The sequence below is a fragment of the Lissotriton helveticus genome, chromosome 2_1 (assembly GCF_964261635.1).
Source record: "Lissotriton helveticus chromosome 2_1, aLisHel1.1, whole genome shotgun sequence".
In the NCBI taxonomy this organism is placed as follows: Eukaryota; Metazoa; Chordata; class Amphibia; order Caudata; family Salamandridae; genus Lissotriton; species Lissotriton helveticus.
The window spans coordinates 1174379305-1174402399 of record NC_136059.1 but is presented as its reverse complement, the minus strand read 5'-3'; the positions used below and the strand labels follow the sequence as shown (position 1 = coordinate 1174402399).

General features: G+C 39.9%; 1 protein-coding gene across 2 annotated transcripts in view; it reads right to left on the bottom strand.

Annotated features, from left to right (window-relative positions):
* Positions 1-23095, bottom strand: part of LOC144818526 (serum albumin-like) — a 510759-nt gene that overhangs the window by 81485 nt on the left and 406179 nt on the right. For both annotated transcript variants that reach the window (XM_078676035.1, XM_078676036.1), the window contains 2 exons: positions 18034-18172; positions 8056-8282 (listed from right to left, as the gene is read on the bottom strand). In XM_078676035.1, the coding sequence (XP_078532161.1) occupies positions 8056-8282; positions 18034-18172 (366 nt within the window). The remainder of the gene's footprint in view (positions 1-8055; positions 8283-18033; positions 18173-23095) is intronic.

The following is a 23095-nucleotide window of genomic DNA, read 5'->3' as shown; positions in this document are numbered from 1 at the left end:
GTTTGGAACCTTGGCGGCAAATGAGGATAAAAAAAAAAAATAAAAAAAAAAATAGGGAAGTTACTAGAATAATAAGTCGAAAAAAAAAGGGGAATGAATGTTAATACTCGTATTAAAAAACAAGGTAACCTATACAAATGCTTTAATAAGAAAAACGAGTTTGAATAAAGCATTTTAGAAATTATACAAAAGTTAAAAAGTATAGAAAGAGGCACGTTTACATAAACACATGACGCACTAAAACAGTGGACATGAGAACACCTGTCAACTGAAAAATGTGACTTAAAAGCGGGAGGAGCAATAAATTGATCCCATAGAGTGTTCAGTAACCAAAACGTATATAAACCACACCCGTGGGATAATTAGTTTTGTTTCAGAGAATCAATACGGGCAAAGAAACTACAAGCAAGGTAATTATTCGGGGCTGCGGAAGCATCTTGAGAATATCTTTTATTTCCTCAGAGGGAACATATTGTTAATGTATATTTAAAAATACATTAAACATTATCTTCCTTCCAGAGGAGTTGGATGACTTTTGACGGAGGAAGGAAAGAATATCGAAGAGAGGTAAATTATCTGAATGGGTATATGTTTGATATTTTTAAAAAAGAAAGCAAAAATCTTTAAATGATTATAGAATGTGGTATGATTGAGTTTAAATGGAATATAATACCAAGTTGACGAAAGAACCATTACAAGAAGTATAGGTTAATAAAGGAATATCTACGTGCAAATTAATAATTAGGAGCGATGCCATCATCTTGAATGTATCTTTCATTTCCACAGAGGGATCCTATTGTTAATGTATATTTTAATTTGTATATAACTTTATGATCCTTCAACTGGAGTTGGATGACTTTCAACAGAGGATTTCAAGACATAATAAATAATATTTTTTTTAGTATGCAAGTATTTCTTAATGATTGAAAAATTTAGTATAAATAAACTATCCACAAAATAAGGAAATACTTTGGAATAAAAGAGAATACTCTTTATCTTCTTGAGTGAAAATGGGCTAAAAGTATTTATATTGAGCAGTGCTTTTACCAATTTTCACTCGTGAAGAACAAGAGGATCATCTTCGCAAGCACTTTTTATAAAAAAAATAATATAATTGTGGCTACAAATGTTAATAATTCTTTCCATTTTTAAAAATGATTGTTAAATGTAATATTGAAATGAAATGTACATAAAAAAGAAAGATAAAGTAGTGAGGGAGTGTTTGTCGTAGCACTTCTATTCTACTTTATCTGAAAGTAAAAAAAAACTAAACATTTACATAAAAATGATGGGGCAACACTTATATAATGTAAACATAAGGAATGAGTGCTTATGATAAAAAGAAAACAAATGTGGTCCAACGCGTGATGACAATGAATGAAAAAAAATTGCATTTCACCCATATGATGAATATAAATGACTCAATAAAAATATTTTGAAAACATGAGCATTTTTCTTTCAAGGATGGCTTTAAGAATTATACATTTAATAAAATAACATAGTACTCCATGCTAAAGGAGAAAAGTCAGCAGAATTATGATATAATAGAAAATAGAATAATATTTTTAAATTCCTTTACAGTCAACAAACTCGAAAGTAGAGTACACAGTATAAGTTAAAAACAACCTACCACAATTTGTTTTTGAAACGCATTGTAAAATAAAGTGCGTCACAGAATGGGCTACATACATGGTGAGGGTATTGTAACGTCACATAGAAAAAACAACCCAATCGACATTAGGATCAGGAAGATAGAGTTAACACAAGCCAATCAACATTAGGATCAGGAAGATAGAGTTAACCACACAACAGCCAATCAAATGTTTTTCAAAATCTGCTCAAGGAAAGGGATTGGTCGTTAATACGTCTTCTTACAATGCTTCACAACCAATGAAATAGAGGTGTAGAAAGTTTCTGTTTTTAACACACGAGCAAATCGGATGACCTTGCAAGTACACGCAGCGAGAGGCAATTATTAAAGATTACTTGCTTTCGCAAGGCCCAGAAAGGCTTCCTGCAGAATAAGTATGCCCTTATCTGTCAGACCCCATTTAATGATTAGCCAGGCTCTCAAGCCTAAACACGTCGGAAATCATCTCTCATCACTTTCTCTTCTTCCAAGTGCCTGTCTCCTTCTCCTTTAACTCCTTTCTTTTTCATAGTAATTGTTACTCATACACTATCCAGCACATACCCTACAAATGCACACTCCTGGAGTTAGAATAGTATTTGTTACCTCTACATTAACATGCACTTACCCTACAGATCACCCCCCTGGACTTAGAATAGTAATTGTTACCCTACAGAGTCACCCTGCTCTCCCTTTCAAAATCGAAACCAGATTTACAACACACTTGCACCACTTTCACGTCACTTTCCCCATCTTAAAAGTAATGCACTAGTAACGCAATCAACTTGTAAACCTGCCCCTATCCACATTACGAGCAAAACAAGTACATAACTCATTCACTTCTTTATCGGTCACAATTAGACAGTGTTGCTTCATGATTCACAATGAACTTCAATAAATACTTTGTGCGTATTTAAATGGAAGACGAGATTGTCGACATTACAAAACTTAGTGGCATATTTACAAAGACAGAGTTAAAATTGACGTCGCTTCAACGCCTGCAAAGTACAACAAAAACACAGAAAATGGACTTCAAAATCCTTTCTTATCTTACCGGAAGATTTTCACAACATTGCTGTTTCCTATACAAGACTGAGATCTATCCCCTGGGGCTATAAATAAATGGTTGTGGGGGGCTCCAAGCCCACCCCCTGCAAAATTAGAAGTGTGGGGACCTCAACGCCCCCCCTCAAGCCCCGGGAAACACCACCCCTGGGATTTTGTGTATTGTGGGAGGCAGACTGCGTGGACCTCCACCTGGAGCCCGCGAGGGCCCTGGGGACCGCCACACCCCAAGGCCGGCTCCTGCAGTCTCCCGGGGTGCCTACCCCCGGGACACTGCTGTTTGCTATGAGGGGGGCGGGAGTCTCACGCCTCCCGCCCTCCCATAGCAAACTTACTTTGGATTTTGAAAGACACAGCAGTCAAATATATTCTCACTTTCAAAATCCAAACCAGATTGCTTTTCCATATGCAACTTAGCATCACCCCTTGTAGAAAAGCAATACCGGCTCCCGTAGGACGCGAGGAGCCGGCGGGACCGTGGGGACATTGTGGCTCCCCCACGGTCTCCAACATTTTTTATAAGACCCGGAGGATAGGGTCCCCGGGGATATTAGAAATTACTGATAGGGGCAGTTTTTTCCAGTAAAATTAAAAGTCAAGCACCCAGCGCAGCTCTCAGTGCGGCCCCCTGGTGTGCACGCGCTGGATGCACGACTCATAATCTGTAGGGTGCACGACTCCAGCGCCTTTGGTGCTCAACTTCTACGCGTTTGGGAGCCGGCATTGCTTTTCCACATGGGGAGCTACTAACATGCAGCTCCCCATGTAGAAAAGCAATTCCATTTAGATTTTGAAAGAGAGAACACATTTCCTAGCTAAGGAAGGGTGGGATGGACACACCGGGACACTGCAGGAACCGGCCCTCCCAAAATACATAAAGCCCCGGGGAGTGGTGGTCCCCGGGGCTTTGAAGACCTTGCAGCCCACCAACCATTTTTTTTAAGCCCCGGGGGTAATGGGGTCCTCGAATGCTCTAAGAGGGGGCCACACAGTCCCCCTCCCACAGTACATAAAGCCCCGGGGGTGGTGGTCCCCGCTGCTTTGGGGACCTCGGACCCCTCCCCCACCATTTTTTTCTTTTTAGCTCTGTGGGGTGACGATCCCCGGGGCTTGGGGGCCCCTCTGGGCCCCCCATAAAATGTAATAATTTTTTCCCCAGTATTTACCCCCCCGTGGGCTAATTATAAGGGCCCCCCATAAAATGTAATAATTTTGCCCCCGGTATTTAACATCATGCCGGGTCTAAATATAAAAAAGCTCTGTTTTATTTTATTTATTTTACGGCAGAGTCCGCACACCCTACACGCACCTGCCGGGTTTAAAAAAATAATAATATTTGTGGGCCCTGGGGGGTCCTTGTGGGAACCCGTAAGCAGTTCTAGAGGGTAAAATTATTTCTAACCTATCTACCCTTTGTACGTTTTGCACACATATATCAGCGCCAGGATGCTCCTTTCGGAGCGACAGTCAGTGCTTTAGAAATATCCCATACAAAATACAAATACAAATATTCCACTGACTTCCTCATCCTCGCTTCTACCGAGGCACAAAATGGCTGCCAACAGTTCCTGGTTTCGAATGTTGACAACCACTTGACAGCCAATTAGTATTCACCGCGTGATCGGAAGGGTGCGCTTATGGTACAATGACAATCCTCGCACACTCTGCGGATCCACCACGCCCATAGATATATATATGACTTTAAGTATAATTTTCTCAGGAACTACTGAACAGATTGACACCATTTAAGCAAAGGGCACAAGTCTGAACTGAGGAATACCTCTTTGCCAAAATTTGGTGTAATTATGTTCAGCCGTCCGGGCTGTAGCTGAGGCTAAAGGTCCTATGGGAAATTGCATGGGGAAAACACGTTTTGGGACCCCCATTTTTTCTCAGCCCCCATTTGACGAATCACCCTGAAACTTTCGGGATAGGAGCGGACCACAGCTGGCCAAAAGTTTGGAAAATTTCGCAAAGATTCATCAATCGGCGCCAAAGTTATTGGGAGTAGAATGTTGCGAATTTCCTTTGCATAATAGGTCCTAACTATAACTACCTACTGGCGACCGCCAGTAGGTAATACGTATATATATATAGGACGATTAGACAAGGCTACAGCCCGAACGACTGAACTGAAATACTAGAAATTTGGCAAAATGGTAGAGTCTGATTCGCAGATCACGCTTTTGCTTAAATGGTGTAAATCCCTCCAGTAGTTTGTGAGAAAATTAAAAGGAAAAAAATGTATATACCTGGGCGGAGCCTAACCACACATCTCATCGTGAGATCTTATTGGCTGTCAGCACTTCATCCAAGAAGTGTTGGCAGCCATCTTGGGACCAATATACATGATAGCACCTCATTAAAAGGCATTGCAGTTAATAGAAGGTTTTAGGACTTTAGTTAGATTATAAACCATTTGTTGATGGTACCATACTCATTTTAGGAATTGTGGTGTGTTCTAAGGTGAATTTACCATGTGAAAAAGCCTTCTGCTGGGATATCATGAATCATGTTTGAAAGAAAACTATTATCTCATGCTTTTCCCACAGTGGTTTGGAAGGGGATCTATAAGCTAAACTGAAAGCATATTTTCTGTAAATTCACATTATCTTTCTCAGTCATGTGAGAATGAAATCTGACATTCTCAGTAAAACATGTACATCCAACAAGGACAGAGACTGTCAGTTGATTCCTTTGTGTTCTACTGCAGCCTCCTAGAGTGTTCTAAAGAACAACTAGAGCACTAACAGTCCAACTTATTACAAAGCTATGGCACACCTGAAGACATCTTGATTGGAATAAAGTGGTAACTCTTAAAACATTTAATTTAAAAAGGAACAAAATGAGGGGGTATATTTTGCCATAGAAAGTATGATTAGTGCTGCAGAAAGAAAAATTAGGGCACATTTTGAGTGACTTCTCAAATCCTCTTCTATTTCATTAAAAAATTCTGACATGCAGTCTCCCAAGATGGCCGCCAGAGACAAAAGAGACAAAATGTAGCCCAAATATCACCCAGATGTAGCCCAAGTATAGCCCAATGACAGAATGTCCCAGAGTGTTCTAAAGAACAACTAGAGCGCTAACAGTCTTACTTATGACAAAAGTATGGCACACCAGAAGCCATCTTGATTGGAATGAAGTGGTAAGTCTGAAAACATTTAATTTAAAAAGGAACAAAATGAGGGGGTTCATTTTGCCATGGAAATTATGATTAGTGCTTCAGAAAGAAAAATTAGGGCACATTTTGAGTGACTTCTCAAATCCTCTACCATACCAGCAGCAGACGTCCCTGGTGAGCAGTAGCTTTACTACAGTGATCTAATGAGCAACTAGAGTGCTAACATTCAGAATTTATGGCAAATGTGTGACACATCTGAATGCCTTCTTGATGGAACCAAAGTGAACAAGCATTGAAAATGCAATAGATCTCGCCCTCGTTTAAGTTAAAGCCATTCTGTTTGTAATGAGGTGGCTTTTTAGCTTTGCTTTTATTAGTGTTTTTCAAACTTTCATGTAAATAACATGCATATGTATGCATATATGTATATGTATGCATGCATTTATATTTGTATTTATATAGATATGCAGATTATATATGTTTATATATGTATGTATACATATATATACACATACATATATATAAATGCATATGCATATATATGCATATATATATGTGTATATGTGTGCGTGTAGAGAGAGGTAGAGAGGTAGAGGTGTAGAGGTAGAGAGGTAGAGAGGTAGAGGTAGAGAGGTAGAGACTAGTAGAGAGAGAAGTAGAGAGAGGTAGAGAAGTAGAGACTGAGTAATAGAGAGTAGAGAGTGAGTAGTAGAGAGTAGTAGGGAGCAGTAGAGAGAGTAGCAGAGAGTGAGTAGTAGAGAGTAGTAGAGTGAATAGTAGAGTGAGTAGTAGAGAGTAGTAGAGAGTAAGTAATAGAGTGAGTAGTAGAGAGCAGTAGGGAGTGAGTAGTAGAGTAGTAAAGAGTGAGTAGTAGAGAGTAGTAGAGAGTGAGTAGTAGAGAGTGAGTAGTAGAGAGTAGTAGAGAGTGAGTAGTAGAGAGTGAGTAGCAGAGAGATAATAGTAGAGAGTAGTAGAGAGTGAGTAGTAGAGTGGGTAGTAGAGAGTAGTAGAGAGAGAGTAGTAGAGAGTGAGTAGTAGAGAGTGAGTAGTAGAGTGAGTAGTAGAGAGTGAGTAGTAGAGAGTAGTTGAGAGAGTAGTAGAGAGTGAGTAGTAGAGAGTAGTAGAGAGTGAGAAGTAGAGAGTGAGTAGAAGAGAGTGAGTAGTAAAGAGTGAGTAGTAGAGAGAGAGTAGTAGAGAGTGAGTAGTAGAGAGTAGAGTGTAGTAGAGAGTGAGTAGTAGAGAGTAGTAGATAGTGAGTAGTAGGGAGTGAGTAGTAGAGAGAGAGTCGTAGAGAGTAGTAGAGTAGTAGAGAATGAGTAGTAGAGAGTGAGTATTAGAGAGTAGTGGAGTACTAGAGAGTGAGTAGTAGAGAGTAGTGGAGAATATTCCAAAGTTTGGCACAGCACCACTTGCACAACAAGTCCAATCAAATCATATCACTTAGAGTCCTTATTGAAGTGCTGAATCTTGGTGTATATTCAAATGCTTTTATTTTCCTTAAGTTTATGTACCACAGCCAGCCGACGCGTTTCGTTCTGTACAACATAACTTCTTCAGGGCGTTCTTATTTCCTTCAAGTTATGTCGGTATCATGTTGTCATATAACTAGATATTTCTTCCAAATGTTAGCCGAGACGTAAGTACATTCTTATTCAAAGTGACTAGGTATCAATTTTACCCACACAATTCGGGCAGACTTGAGTAATTTATAGCATCCTCAAAGTCAGTCTTTCAAAAATTCCAAAGTATAGGACATGATAATCCAAATACTAATGTTTCTCAAGAAAAGTCATTTTCAATCGTTCGGAATATCGGCATTTGGGCAGATATGACCCACGGACATATATAGTGCGCAACAGGAGGCATGTTTTACTCCGCCGATGTGTCACAAAAAGTGACGCATCAAAAGCGCAAAACTGAAGCAAGGCCTCATAAATGAGGCCCACAAAGTGTAACCATCCCCCTGGATTGCCAAGGCCAGATCCTTTCCGATGGCCAATGGCTTTCATATCCTATTCTCTCTCTCTCTCTCACTCATACACCAGTACCTTTACCTATTTTCAGCCTACCATCTACCTTGTACCCAACTACTGATCTGCAACAGCTACTTTTTCCACCTCTTCATTTTTATAAAGTAATAAAATCTTCACATGCCCCCCCAGTCAAATTTTATGAGCCTCGACAACTTTTTTTTTTAACTCTAAGAATTTACTTTTTGTTACAAAATATCACTTACGTTTGTTTTTTGTTCTTCAGATCCTTTGGGGAAGAAATGATACATGAATCTGCTTTGAGCTTGAAGAAGTCAGGAGAGAATGATGGCGGGGTGTAGCTGTCATCCATCTCCAGTTCGGTGAAGCATTGCCTCCGTTTGGTGTAAGGAACGCTGCAGCAGTGAGAAACCTTCGCATTCAGAAAAAAGCTTTCTTGTATTTGGCAAATATCTCCAAGTAACACATCAGCCTAGATGAATGGGAAAAAAGGAGAAAGAGAGACCTCAGGCTTTTATAATTGCAAATAAAGCAAGGTGATGCTTTGTGTTCATTTTTGGGCGCATTGCGTCACTCGAGCGACTACCCAAAATCTTAGTAAATAACCTCAGCAATGTGTAACATGTTTCTGAATTAGCTCTGGTAGAAACAAAGAAATAAATATTTAGATATAAAGTTTCAAACAAAACAGCACATGTACACTGCAATGTTGTGGGTAATGGCATGTTAAAACAAAAATAGGAGATCGGGTTTCTATATATTTTTGGCGTAAACGTTATTTAAATTTCTGCTACCATTTTACCCGCGTGTTCTTGCCACCAGCTTCTTGCTAGTGGCGACAGTAAGCGCAAGATTTAGCAGCTGTGCTGTAAATAATTTACTGCGTAGTGTTGCGCGCAACTCTAAATTCTGGTGAAACCTACAGGTAGTGAAGTTGTTGATTTTGCCATACCCTCTAAATGAAGACAAGTGAAGTAGGTACAAAAGACCGATAATTTTCTAATACCAGCTGAAATATTTAGGTCAAATTAATTAACGTTGCATGGTTCGGCTAGTAAATTATTTAATGGGTTTTAGTAAGAATTGGAAATATGAAAATTGATACCTAATATTTGCACCATTTATATATTATCTCCAAAATAGGCATTGAGTATATTTTAAGGCATTTTGTGAAATCCCAAATTAGACTGGATACATCTAGCTGAGTTTTACAATACATCAATTGTAAAATAGCAACCATTGATTGGAGTGGATTCGCTTTAGGTTTGATCTTTCAAGGTGGTATCAGGATTTTTTCTTAAAGGACAGGCCTATCTTTTTACAAGCACAATTTTTCACCCCGATTACGGAGTCTGCACAGTCGTAATTATCAGATTAAATTGCAGTTTTGGAAATATCGACCCAGAGTAAATGTACATACATGTGTAAGTTTACCTTTGTGAATCAGAAGGTAGACTGTGCTGGCCACTCTAGACAGTTAAAAAAAAGTCCACAGGTAATTTAGTAACACATTCATAAAAGTCGAGGGCCAGAAAGCGTGTCCATTTGAGTCACTTATGGATACTATGGTGAACAGCCATAGATGTAGTTTCAATATGTTGTCAATAATGAGAATTCTAAAGGTAAAAAAATGTGGTTCACTGAGATATATAGTATAGTTTGTTTAAGGCAAAGAGCCATTCTTATTGGCACGTATATTATAATGCTTTCTCTGATTTTTCCATTTTTTCTGTTTCCCATAGATGGAGTTGGCCCTTGAGAATGCTCTTCCGCACCATTCAACTGAGATATAGAAAAAGTTACAAGTACTGAATCTCCCATCCATTTTGTTCGGGGAGTAGCCCCCTCCACTTGCCCTCTGGATACTAGACAAACACATCATGGTTCTATGCAGAATTGGAACAAAACATTTCCCCCCAATGTGCACACCCCTCCTCTCATCTTCCGCCCCTCCAACCCGTCGCTTTCCAGAAAGAGTCCAACCTCAAGGGAAGGAAACAGATACGTTCTGTGCACAGCGATGAGTTGCGCTGTGGCCCTCTTCCCCAGTTGGTCCTCCCCTACTTTTACCACTTCCATATTAACTAAGAGATGAAATGTCTTACCCGTGGAGGGGTTACTCGCTCTCCCTTGCATCTAAGTCAATGGCCTGCTCCCTTTGGGAGAAGTCATTTGGGCCACTTACAGGAAAGCGCAGTGAATAACAAGACAAGACCACCAAACCTCTGAAAAATAAGACTATCAGCAATAATTATCTAAAACGCCCCCCCCCCCCAAATCATTCACAGGGCCTCGACTCAGGGCTCAATGTCTCTGTCCACAGATCCTCCAGTGCAGTTTCTGACAAAGAGCCTCTGCCAGATTATCGTCAGGTTACTTGTGATGTGATCATCTAGGGATGGTGACTTTCCCCATCGTTCCCATGACCTCTCTTGGCAACACGTCCTTTCCTTCAGCAGAGCAGGGTCGAGACTGATTTGCATATGGCTGGGTCCAAAACTGGGGTGGCGTGGTGAGCAAAAAAATGATGGATTAAACCCAGATCTGCGACTGGGGGTGAATGTTTGATTTGTTCAGCATTCCGTCATCATTTGTTCTTTTTGCCATTGTCACCCTAAGTGGGAAGGGTATTCCTCGTGTGGGTCCCATGCTCACTGTGCCACCGGATTCAAGCTAGCCTGGTTGATATGGGGTGATACCCTGAACCGGGTCCCAGGATGCTTGTTTCTGGTCCAGGGAGGAGCTGGTTTGCAATTTGGGCTTGATTGTTTCCATGGGAAGCACGGTCAAGACTGATTTGTATATGGCTGAGTCCAAACTGGGGTGGTGTGGTGAGCAAAGATACAATGGATTAAACCCAAATCTGTGACTAGAGGTGAATGCTTGATTTGTTCGGAATTCCGCCCATCATTTGTACTTTTTGCCATCAAACATGGCAACAATAATTATATCATAAGTGACAATGTTGAAGATGTCACGTTTGACATCACCACTTACATCCCTTCCTGAACCATAGCTTGCACCACCCCTTCGCCCTGCCCAGGACATCATACATGACATTATTGATTTCAGAGTTTTTATGCGTTTGAGACAGAGCCATAAGGTTGGCAGCAGAGTTTACTCCTTCACCTCCATCAAATTTAAAGTTGCACCATGGCCCTTCAGACAACTCTCTACATTAACAGGAACTGCTATGTAGTTATAGTTTTCAAAAATAGTTCATGCACTTTGGCTAATTCATGGAAACTTTTAAGCTCATCCGTCAAGCGGGTGCCAAAAAAAAGTTAGGGTCCCAAAAGTGCAATGTATGTTAATTGCCATAAGAAACAGCTTTCCGATACAAAACAAATTGGCTGAACAGAATTACAGAAAATTTGGCAAAAGTTGGAACTTTACTCCGAAAGTGTGCATATTGAAGATTTGGTGTAAATCTGTTCAGCTGTTTTCGAGAAATTAACGTTTAAAGAGAGGCTTGGGTTGAGCATGACACTTATGTCATTTGAGATGTCATCAAGGATGTTATCAATCATGTCTTTATACATGTCGAGAGTGATGTAATATTTGAGGGTATAAGCAGTGCATGATGCAGGCAACTAATACATATAGAAACTTCAGCACTGACCCATTTTAGTGCACCCCTAAGTATATTTTATTTTCTCTTTAGTGTCTCTTAGATGTAATATTGAATTATTCAGGTAACCATACTAGATAATTCAGTTGTTTTGCATTCTTATGTCTCAGCCATACCATCCTTTTATGTAAGTCAGTCAATGTTTGTGGTCTTTGAAAGAGTTTTTTTCTTAAAAAAATAGATTATTTTGTAAATCTGTGGATTGCAAGCAGAAGTATAGTAAAAAAAGAATGCAGGTATTTTCTCATAGGTTAAAGTCTATAATTGAATGCGATCACTGTAATGGTGTTGCAGGCCATGGCTTGTTTTGCATTGCACAGGCAATAAGTGATCTTCTATTTTTATTTATTTATTTGCTTTTATTTTTATGTATGTTTTAATGGACCTGAATGCCACTTAGTAATTTTTGTGAGAAATAAGGGCATTTTCTGTTGTGTGTCTTTACCCCACCTAGGCTCATATGTTTACAGGCTGTGTCAAAATGTATCAGCTCATAGTGTGCTCTGCAAACTCTGAAAGGTGCTTGGGGAAATTTCTGCGGTTTTATTGATCATTTATTTTAAAATCCATCTGCTTAAGTTGAACAATTGTCCTTGGACTGCTTCTAGTGCTTTCTATTCAGATATCTTAAAAAATGAAAATGTGACTCACAAACCAGCACTCGTATCGAAACACAGCAAAGGGTAAGCCATTAAAGCCTCAATTGTCAATTTTAAATGACTATTAGTGTTGAACAGATTAACATCAAATCTCAAAATGACATATTCTGAAACAAGCTCTGTCTTCATGCCAAGTCATCCAAGGATAGAAACTTTTGTCATAGTAGAGTGGGATAGTTCTTAGAACACAGACATTTTGGACTGCTAATAACTTCAACACCCTCTGATGAACATGCCTTGGGGCTGCGTCACATAAAGTGAGCGCTGTAAATTCTAATTTAAGTCAGTCTCTGCCACAATTTGGGGCAGAATGGTATCTTAAAAAGTTGAAGAGCTGAAGAAGCGATATTTTACCACCTTATAAAGTGGCAAATGTTTGCTTGTCACATGCATTTCTAAAGCATTTGCTGATTTTGACAGGAAATGTAGTTGCATTTGTTGACATACCTAGTAACCAAAAAAACAATAACACAAAAACATGCACAAAGCAAAAAGTGATTAAAACACAAAAGAGCAAAACACAACAAAGCAGTCATAACAGAACGCTACACAACAACCATAGTACAACACAACACCATATTCAATAGCAGCATCACAATAAAACACAGTGACATAAAAAAACAAAGCAGACCATATTGCCACTTCAATAAAATGCCAGACAACAAGCATGCAAAAATATTGTTATCACACAATGCCTCCTCCTTATTTCATTATGCAGTGGTAAAAGATGTTTGCACCAAACACTGCCGTAACTTACCAGGAGGAAAATGAAATAGTACCAGTCAAAAATGTTTTGTGATCTGGCCCTGGGTCCCATCAATTAAAGTTTTACAGTTAAAATTCATCGAGGTTACTTGGGCCGCAATGTTATTGAGAGTAATTATAAAGTAGCATTTCCCATTTTAAGACCCATGGGTATTTTTGCTCTCTACTACCAAACATTAATGAACACAATGAAAATAAACTTGGCATGAAGATAGAAATTCATTCAGAAAAGATCCTTATTTTGGTTTGGTATAAATCCAGTAAGTGTTTCTCGAGATGTTTCCATTACATTACAACATGGTGATGGTGAGCTTATAAGCCTTAGCCTTTCATTTATTTTTCATTTAAGGTTTTCTAACCATTTGAGAACTTTTAGTTTGTGACCCCAGTGCTTAAAGTTGAAAAGAATAAGTGCTAAGGTCCAAAATTGTCTTCAGAAGCCAGTGACCCATGCTATTGAAGGTTGTGTTGCCAGATGCCAAGGCTGTGTAGTCTTGATTCCATGCCATGCCTCTTTAATCCACCACTAGACACTCCATGCCTCTTTATCTAACTCTTGCAGATTTCTGTTTTTTCCTTTGTCACAAGTTTTCCATCGTTCTCTCTTCCTCTTTCTTGACATTTACAAGGGGATAAGGCCACCCAGGCCGTCACTTTTAGTGACCTATTGGTTGTGGTTGCCCTTCTCCATATTTACAAAGCATTGCTCTTTGAGTGGCTTAACGCCGCCTTGTAAAAACGGCCTCTTTACACGCATCACTTCGTGTGAAAGGGGCGTGCAATCGGTGTTTCTGTGGGTGTTCCACCGCAACACCCACCACATTTTGATGCTGCCCGAGATTTACAAGGATGGGTAAATCAGAGGCAGCGCCAAAAACGAACACCATGCAATACCAGGCGTTAGAATGGTGCAACGAGGAGAAATACTTTTACTTCCCCTCATTTTTGCCTTTTCTATAGAAAGCACAAAATGACATTAATGATTGTTTATGTGCATGAAGGTGTCCCTTCCTGCACATAAACAATCATTAAATAATGACGTTTTTCTACTTCTATGTGTGCTGCAGAATGCTGCACACATAGAAGTAGCAAATCGCCATCATTGATTGGTTATCTGCAGAAAAGAACACCTTCCTGCACATAAACAATCATTCACTGCAATGCAGACACCTTGCACTATGGTTCAAGCCTGCATTGTTGCTAGGCAGCTAATCTTTGCCCCAGCGCTAGATAAAACGGGTTTTGCTGTATTTTTGTAAATATGGCGCATCCTTGCATTTTTGGAAATGCGCTCCGACATTTCCTTGTAAATATGCAGGGGGTCAAAATCGGATGAGGAAACATAAACTGACAGTCCCCAAACATGAGTCCCCACCTGCAGCCCAGAGCTCAAATTAAACACTATGTGAACCACAGTTCAAATTTACAACAAATCGTATTGGTCACAGAAACAATTTTTCTATCAACCATTTTGGCTTTGAACAGATTTTCTATCAGTATATTGAACCTCATGATCTGGTTGCCTACTCAATGCACACAAAAAAAAATTCTTGAAACAGCCATTTCCTCCATTTACAGATTTTGGACTGCAGTATATTGAGCAAAAAAGTATTTGATACAATAAGAGGAATGAAGAGTAAATTCAGACCCCGTGGAAGCTGATGGGGCACCATCTGTCCCAAAATATAGAAAATTGATACAAGGTCCACTGAGATCCACAAACAACACTACAAACTTGATAGCCATCTCTGCATGACACATTCCATGAAGATGGGTCTGCCTAGTAATTCTGAGATGATCGTGATCACTGGCCAGCGGGGTATAAATGTCTTGGGGCTGAAAATTCTGCAGCAAAGACTCCATTCTTTGGAACCCGAACCCAAACCCTCTTACCATCTGCCTCAATTCTCAGTACTTGAAATTCAGGGAAGCCCTAAACATGCTAGTTTTTACCACGTCTTTGGACCACTCTAGACTTGGTGGTCCTGTACCAGTAAAGATTCTTAGGGCTTCATTTGCTACAAAATAGTGCAGCATGGCGCCAGAAGCCATTTTGATGAGCCAAGCTGCGTTATTTTTAAAGCGATGGGATGGGTCATATTAAAAACAATATGATGCATCCGTGTGCTTTCCCCTGGTTAACAATTTACTTCCATAAGCCAGCACAGGCATCCTTGAGTCATGTTGCAAGGGTGTCTGCACTGAGGGGATGATTGTTTTTGTACAGGAAGGGAAACCTTCCTGCAAAAAAACAATGATTTATGGTATTTTCCTCTTTCTATGTGTGCTGTATTCTGCAGAATGCATAGAAAGAGGGGAAACTAGGAGAAATAAAAGTATTCCTTCTTGTTCACCACTCCTGGGCCTCCCCTGGTGAGTCGTAGGATTCTGACACATTCCCAGCTTTGCAAAACATTCTAAATCTGGGAATGTGTCAGGTCCCATGGATGTTGTGTGGGAACACCCACAGCAATACCCATGGAACGCCCCTTTCATGCAGAGTAATGCATGAAAAGGGCCCATATTTACAAGGACATCAAAAGTCAAGCAAGGTGACTTTACGTGACCTTGTTAATATGGGCAAGCCCATTGTGCTGCCAGTGCATCAAAAAAGTGACGCACCGGCAGCACATTGGGCTTGTAAACGAGGCCCTTAGACCTTAGGATTTATGAAGATCTGATGTTTCCAGTACCAGATCTTCGGAAAACCCTTTGTTTCCCCCCAAAAAAACTTTTGAGCTTTCTTAGAGCTGTGATAGCACTACACATAAAAAGTAAATACATGAAAATGTAATTGAAAAGAAAAAAATGTTTCCAGAAACACAGGTATCCATCCCCCTGAAAGATGTCAAGGAGCAGGAGAGGAAGGCTAAATAAACTAAAATGGTGAAGATTCCCACCATTTTATGTTTGAAAACATGCATAATTTATGACTAGGACCCAATATATATTTTATTCTGTGTAGTATCATAGGTTAACACATTTACTCAAATGAGTGGCGACTGCTTACATGGATTCAAATGTGTGGGGGCAGGGGGGTTGCGGACACTGGGGAATCAAACAGCGGCTACATAGACTGTTGCATATTTCATTCAAAATCCCTTTCTTTATGTGCACTTTTGGGTAAAATTGTGGACCTTATCGTTAGAAGTAACAAGGGTCAAAATGCAGGAACATTTTGAAGTCAATTGGCCCTTCTATCCTCCTTTCCTTGATGTATTGCTGTATAAATGAAACAGGTAGCTGATTCAAACTGCATTTAAAATGAATGAGGCAGGTCTTGTGTCCCTCACTGCACACCGTTCCTTTGGTCTTTACCCAATTATTACATCAGGCCCATGGCGCAGGACTTTCCTTCTCTCAGCACTGCACTGCACAAACTAAGTTGTGCTACAAGAGGGCCAGTTTTTGCCCACGGGCCATTTATCACTTGCAATCTGGTGAAAACCTTATTGTAGGAGGATTTTTAGGTCTCGCCTATGTAGCGCGCATGCGCTGCTTAGGAAGAAGACCTTTTGGAATCGATTCTATTTTCGCCTGAAAAACGTGCACACGTTACATTGCTTTCAATGGCAACGCGTGCACGTTTGGAGATTCCCTTGCGGGAGCGAGCTTTGGCGCCATGTGTTAGCAATTATTGCTCCTGGCGCTGCTCGCTCCCGCAAGGTAAACGCTTTCACTTTTGCCAACATTTTTTTTTAACTTTTAGCGGGAGGCACGTGCGCTTGCTTTTTTGTTTTACAATCGCGATCAATTTCACTGTCGCGATGGCTTTCACTCCTGCTTATTTTGTTTGTTTTTGGGCTGTTTTATAAAGTAAGAGCTGGCTTTAAGCACCCCATGTGCTGAAATGTATTTGGTTTTTATAATGGGTGAACTTTTGTACTGAGAATCAAAACTGGGCAGATATAAGGTTTGCATTACTACCGGGTCGTTTAATCTGATACCTGACCTTCCTGAGTGGCTTGAGTTTGTCACGTGACTTAGTAAAAGTGTTAAGTTTTTACTTGGTAAATCTCAGGCATTTGTCGCGTGGTAGCCACTCTAGATAATGCAGTGGCTGGTCTAGGCTCTCTGAAGTGTTAAGGTGTAGCACAGTATAGCGTTGAATATGCTTCCTTTGCCATTTTCAGTATCTGCGATGTGTTCATGCAGCAGGATGTGTGCAGCCATCAGCACACAGGGCCAGTATGATACATTGTGTACTTTGGAAAGAATTATAGTTTGGGGATGCAGTTTACCGTAGTCTGCCAGGCAGTGGTATCACGAAAACAGATGCTGCTCGTTTTGCTTCTAATCGGGTTTCTCACTGAACGTCAATCAGATTGGTGCAGCTGGTACGTGTGTGTTGCAATATTTATATAACATGGTCCCAACTTTTGGAATTAAATCTGTAAATTTTCAGGAATGCAAACATACTAGCTCTCAATTTTAAACCTTTTCTTGTATTGATTTTTAAAATGTATACTGTTATTTTCAGCAAAAACACTACTGTAATAAAGGATCATGCTCAGGTTTAGTGTAGCCTATCTGTACAGTTATAAATTATGTGTGCACTAATCCCTCAAAGTATCAAAAACTGTATGGGGGCACAAGAGCCCTGATGCAGTAGTCACTGCCGCATACCACAACCACGTTATTTTTTTGTTTGTAGTGTCGCAGCAACCCTTACTACCATGGCCTCCCTTTTCCACTCTTTGTTTCTCTGGCTAATTAAACTACATCATATGTACTGTGACCAGAGTTTAACAAGTATTGGAATAGCCAACAGGTCTCGCGTTTGGGACCTATAAGTAGTTAGTTATGCAGCACAATATCCTTGGTGAAACAACATCAACTGTTGCATGGCTAAACACTTAGAAGGTCCTAAAGGCGAGACCTATTGGCTATGCCAATGCTTATTCTACCTTGTAAGATCCTCTCACACCCATGTCACTTCTCAGATTCTAACCACAAAAACAGTGCCTATTTGTCACTTTTAATTGTTCATATATGTTTATTCAATGCATTGTTTTGGGACTTTGATTTAAGTATGCCATTGTATGAAAGTCACGCTTCCAATGTGTTGTAAAATAGAGGTCATGATAGAAAATGGTTTACCACTAAGTGGAAACTGTAAAAAAAAACAAAAAAACAAGACAATGGGAAAATTCAACATTTGTACTTACGCCACTATCGAAGCAAGACATCTGCTTTTCTTCTTTCACTTTGCAGCAGGTATCTGCATCCTCCATCATAGATTGTGTTATTTCAATCAGTGACTTGGATGGTAACTGAGGAATTTTCTTTGTGTACTGGACCAAAAGCCTAAAATGACAATTAGTCAAATGTGAGATTTTTGACTGAACTTACATGAACACCAAAGTGTCATCTTGAGCATTGTTTGGGCCCTGAGCAATACATATTTTGGAGCATCTGGTTTGGAAAAACTTCAAATCTATTACTCATTTTCAAATAATTGAAGTCCTCAGTGTGCCTAACAATGTTGAATTATACATTGAGGTTTCAGAAAAGGGGACATGCAGAAACAGCAGAAAGCTCAATCTGTTCTCTGTCTGCCAGCTACATTGTAGGAAATGAAAGCTTTATCAAGCACAGAGCAAGCCTTTTGTTTTTTTTAGCTAGGTCTAACTATGTTTTGTGTTGTCAAATAAATGTTATGTGGAATTGAGTGACTTGCCGCCTTCTTACTCATAATATAAAAAATACTCAGTAAGGGTGACTTGACTGATTTAGAGGACTGAGGATACCACTAAAATAAAATATATGCTCTTTGTAGTTTCCATTTCCAGATCCCCATGAACACAAAAAAGATTTCCGTTCGCATCTGACTTTTTTCTCTGCAAGGGAGAAAAATAGCTCTGCACCAGGATTTGCAAAATTCCATCGAGTTCAATTTGAAAGTTTTCTTATAAAATCTCTTCCGGTCCTGTCCCTCCTCCCCTCTTTCCGTGTATATTTCTCTTGCTAGATAGCCATTTATAGCTCTCCCTAGTCAGGGAAATGGGAAGGGGCCAGAGGCAAAGAAAATACAGAGATAAAGAGAACAGTATAGTGAGAGACGTCAAATTGTTGAAGAGGTTACTTAGGGATAGAGATGAGGTAGAGAATAGGTAAGATAGTGAAAGATGTAATGTAATTAGAAAAACATGAGGTAACCAGAGAAACAGAGACAATAAATTAGGTAGGGAAGAATAGGTTCTACGTAAGGTGATAGAGTGAAGCTAAGTTGGTCAGGTAAAAAGATTAGTGAGGCAATTGGAAAGAGGGTATGAAGGGCACAAAGGAGATGAGGTTTTAAGAGAAAAGAGGTGAAGTAGAAAGACACAGGTCCAGTAAAGAACAAGAAGTGAAAGTGATGTGCAGGTAGAAAGAGGGTGAGGTAGATAGAGTGGTGGGCTAAAGAGAACAGCAGAGATGGAGCATCTAGATTTCAAGATATGTAAAGAGAGAGACGGAAGAGATAGAAGTGAGATAAAGAGAGGTGTGGGAGAGGAGGTAATCAGATAGAAAAATCAGCAGAAGTAAAGCAAGAGAGGTAGCAAAAAAGGAGTATAAAGTATGTGAGAGAGGTGGGTTGGAGAGAACAGAACTAGAATGAGAGATGAGGAGGTGGAGAGGCGAGGTAATAAATGAAAGGGGAGGTACATTGTGTGATAGGTATAGAGAGAGTTACAGAGAAAGGTAGGGTTAAGAGAGATGAGGCAGTAAGAGAGATGTGAGATAGAAGGAGATGTGAGGTTCGGAGAAGCAAAATCAGTAGTGGAAAGGTATGGACATGAGAGAGGTAGCGAGGTGAAGTAGAGTGCTGAGAGAGGTAGAGAGGGATGAGGCAGAGAAAGATGAGGTTGAATGAGAGATCAAATAGATGAAGGTGAGATACAAGCGAAATGAAACAGAACTGTGCCGTTTCAGAGAGAGAGGGAGTTATAGATAGTTGAGGTAGAGAGGGGGTAGAGTGGCAGAGACGTACAAAACACACTGAGAGTGGTAAAGAGAGGCAGGGGCAATGATGTCTGGTAGAGGTAGATGACAGAGAAAGAGGAGTGAATTGCACACAGATCAGGCAGAACGAATAGGGTCAGAGAGATAGGGATTAGGTACAAAAAGATGTACAGATGGGTGGAGAGAAGCAAATAGGAAGAGGTGTGTGACACAGGCATTTGATGCAAAGAAATGGGTAATGGATGGTGAAGAGAGTGATGTAATCTGCACATTACTTTTCATACATTCATTTATTTTGAGTGAGTATTTCTCATTTATAAATGTACATTGCATTTTGTGTTGTTTGGACATGTATAGCATATTCAATTTGTATTATTTTAGTTTGCTGGAGGATTACTCACATATGTATTCCTATGATTTATAATGGTTTATAAAAAAATGTATGAAGGTGCAACAACAATAATATTTTAAGCCTTGCATTTGACATCATTCAATGTGAGTCCCGACTTTTTCAAAATACTGAAAAAAGTGTTGTCGCAGGGATTCTGCTCCTACACAGAACTGTGCATAGAGACTTAGAACCTCAGTATCCAAAATCCCCTACCATACTAGCAATCAGTGTCTCATTGGTTCTTCCATACCCCCAATGATTAGACAACCCAGAACATGGACTTAGAACACCTCAAGTAACGTGGAACACATGAACACTCTTTTGTTATACTATCATACCAGTCCAAAACGAGGAGTAAATGAAGACACGTGCAAGTTTGAAATATTTCTTTCTAATGCCGTGTTCTCAAGCGCAGTTTCTTAGCTACTACAAGCAAACATATTATAAGCAACAAGGTTATCAGCATAGTTACTATTCCATAAAATAAGGCACCTCAGTCTTACCCTCCCTTGCTAGTATACTATATTATATCTACAGAAAGTCTCTTTGGGTTTACAAGGACGGCCCCATACCTCTGGTCCTAGTAGAAAGGTTTCACATCATTTTCTACACCAGCTCTCTGCATGAAAATGTTTTCCAAGTGTGTGTGCATGCTCTGTGCAATGCGTTATTAAACGCGCCAAAATCAGAGGTGGCCACAGCTGCATATGTGTTATGTCTAGGACGTGCGCTGATCAGACCGAACAACAACCACTGTGTTGAAATATTCTTGAAGGCCTCTGCACTCACTGTTCAGACATAGCTTACCAAGCAGGGCTGATACTATAGGAAAACATATTATTCTTGTGTGAAGCAAAATATTCTGCTAGACTCTAAACATTTATAATATTGTGTGCCGTGTGCAAAAGCAGCAGAGAGGAAAAATGGCTTTTAAACTTCTAATAAGCTCATGCTAACTTAACACAGTGTAAAGGCTAAGCCCATCACCATGACAGTGTATTTGCACTGGGTACAGATAAGCATAAGGCATAGAGGAATCTACAACTTCCTTAGATACCGAGATCTAGCAATCAGAGGATAAAAGCATTCATTGTGAAGGCCACAGGCAGGTCTGTCAGAGTAGCTATGGCATACCTTGCTGGGTACTCTATAGATACTGAGCATTGAGTTAGACAACAACCTTCTTTTTACGGAACAGCACTTCTCCTGTTCAACAAAGGTATGCAGGTGGGAGGCCACCTCAGAAACTCAAACAGGCCCCTTTTGGTGCTAAGGCAGCTTAGCTGAAGGCGAGAATCAAGGGGCTGGAGAACAGGAACTAGTTCCATTATATCCTTGCATGGAAATTCTGAAATACTGTCACAATGCTGCAATTCTTTATAATAATTGTTTTAATTGTCACTATTTTGTTCATATTTATAGTTCAAACTATACATGTTATGTTCACTAGGATAGCACATGATTTTTTACAAAAATCATAAAAGATATTCCTTGTGTGTATTCTCAAGTGTGTTTATTCATGTTGAAAACAGATTTGGAACTCACTAACACCAAATAATCCTGTGAACACCACAGGAATGATAATCACCCAGAATGCACCATCCTCATGTAACGTTCAGGTGGGGGTTATAATTCCTTGAGGTTTTCTGTGTCGAGTTGGTATGTTGGCATTAAACCTACCCTTTCACTGGAAGGACTGGAACATTTCATCACAAGCCATATTGTGCTTAGAATAGTATCAGTGAGCCATGGACATGTTAAGGAGAAACTCGTATACCCTTGTGGGTCCCACTTTTTAGCCAGGACAAGGGCCCCACTTTTTAGCCAGGCCAAACTTTTCTAAATTGGCTGCTGAAAAGAAAAAGCTTATGGAGTGCTACAAGAAAATGCGTTTTTTCACTATACATTTCAGCTAACAGCTTGCTTCTTCTTCCACAACGCTGTCTGTTTTGAGGGTGGAGAAGAGGGTGCGAACAGCTTCATTGCCCTTACCTGCAGGGCAATTAAAGCTGTTAATTACTCCTCTAGTTATTTATTTTATTTACTTATAGAGTGCCCGAATCACCCCCTATGGGGCATCTCCGCACTGTAGGAAGAAAAGCTGTCAGAGCAGACCAGGTGCGGACAATTTAGAAGAGCTCAATCTTTAGCATTCTGGGCACTTACGGACATGAATGAGGAGCTGATTCCAGTAGTAGGGGGCAAAGTGGAAGAACGCTTTTCCACACATGCGAGGTTTCTTGAAACGGGGAATGCGGAGCAGAGATTTCTCTCCTGTTCGAAGGAATCTATTTAGCTGATATTGGATGAGTTTTTCAGCTAGGTAATCGGGCCCTTTACCATTTAACGATTTGTGCACAATGCAACATATCTCGAATCTAACCTGCTTAGATAAGTAAAGTAAAAATTTTCTGATTGTGCTTATAATTTATAACAGCTTCAAAAAGCTTTTTAAGAACTTAAACAGATTATGGCAAACATATTCATTAACCGGAGAGTTACACAATGTAATTAAACCTGGAGCAGAGAATGCGTTATACTTTAATTGAATTGGGATTATATAACGTTGGTGGGCCATAACTATGCTCACACTAGGACAGATTAATAAAACGTGGAGCAAATCGTGTTGGCCACTTTTGCAAAGTTCACATAAACATTTAGGGTTATTAATACCATCCCAACTAACTAAAAAAGTGGCTAAAGGGAGTATACCCAAGCGTAAGAGTAAAATACAACGCCTTTCGCCGTGCTTTAATTGAAACGCAAATAAGGATCAGAAGTTTTGAATTCTTTTTGCTCTGCAATCCATTTATAGCGCTTCAATTGACAACAGTGATCTTTATCAGATTCAAAACTGATTCTGGGGGCCAAATGTTTTAAAAACAATTTCAGGT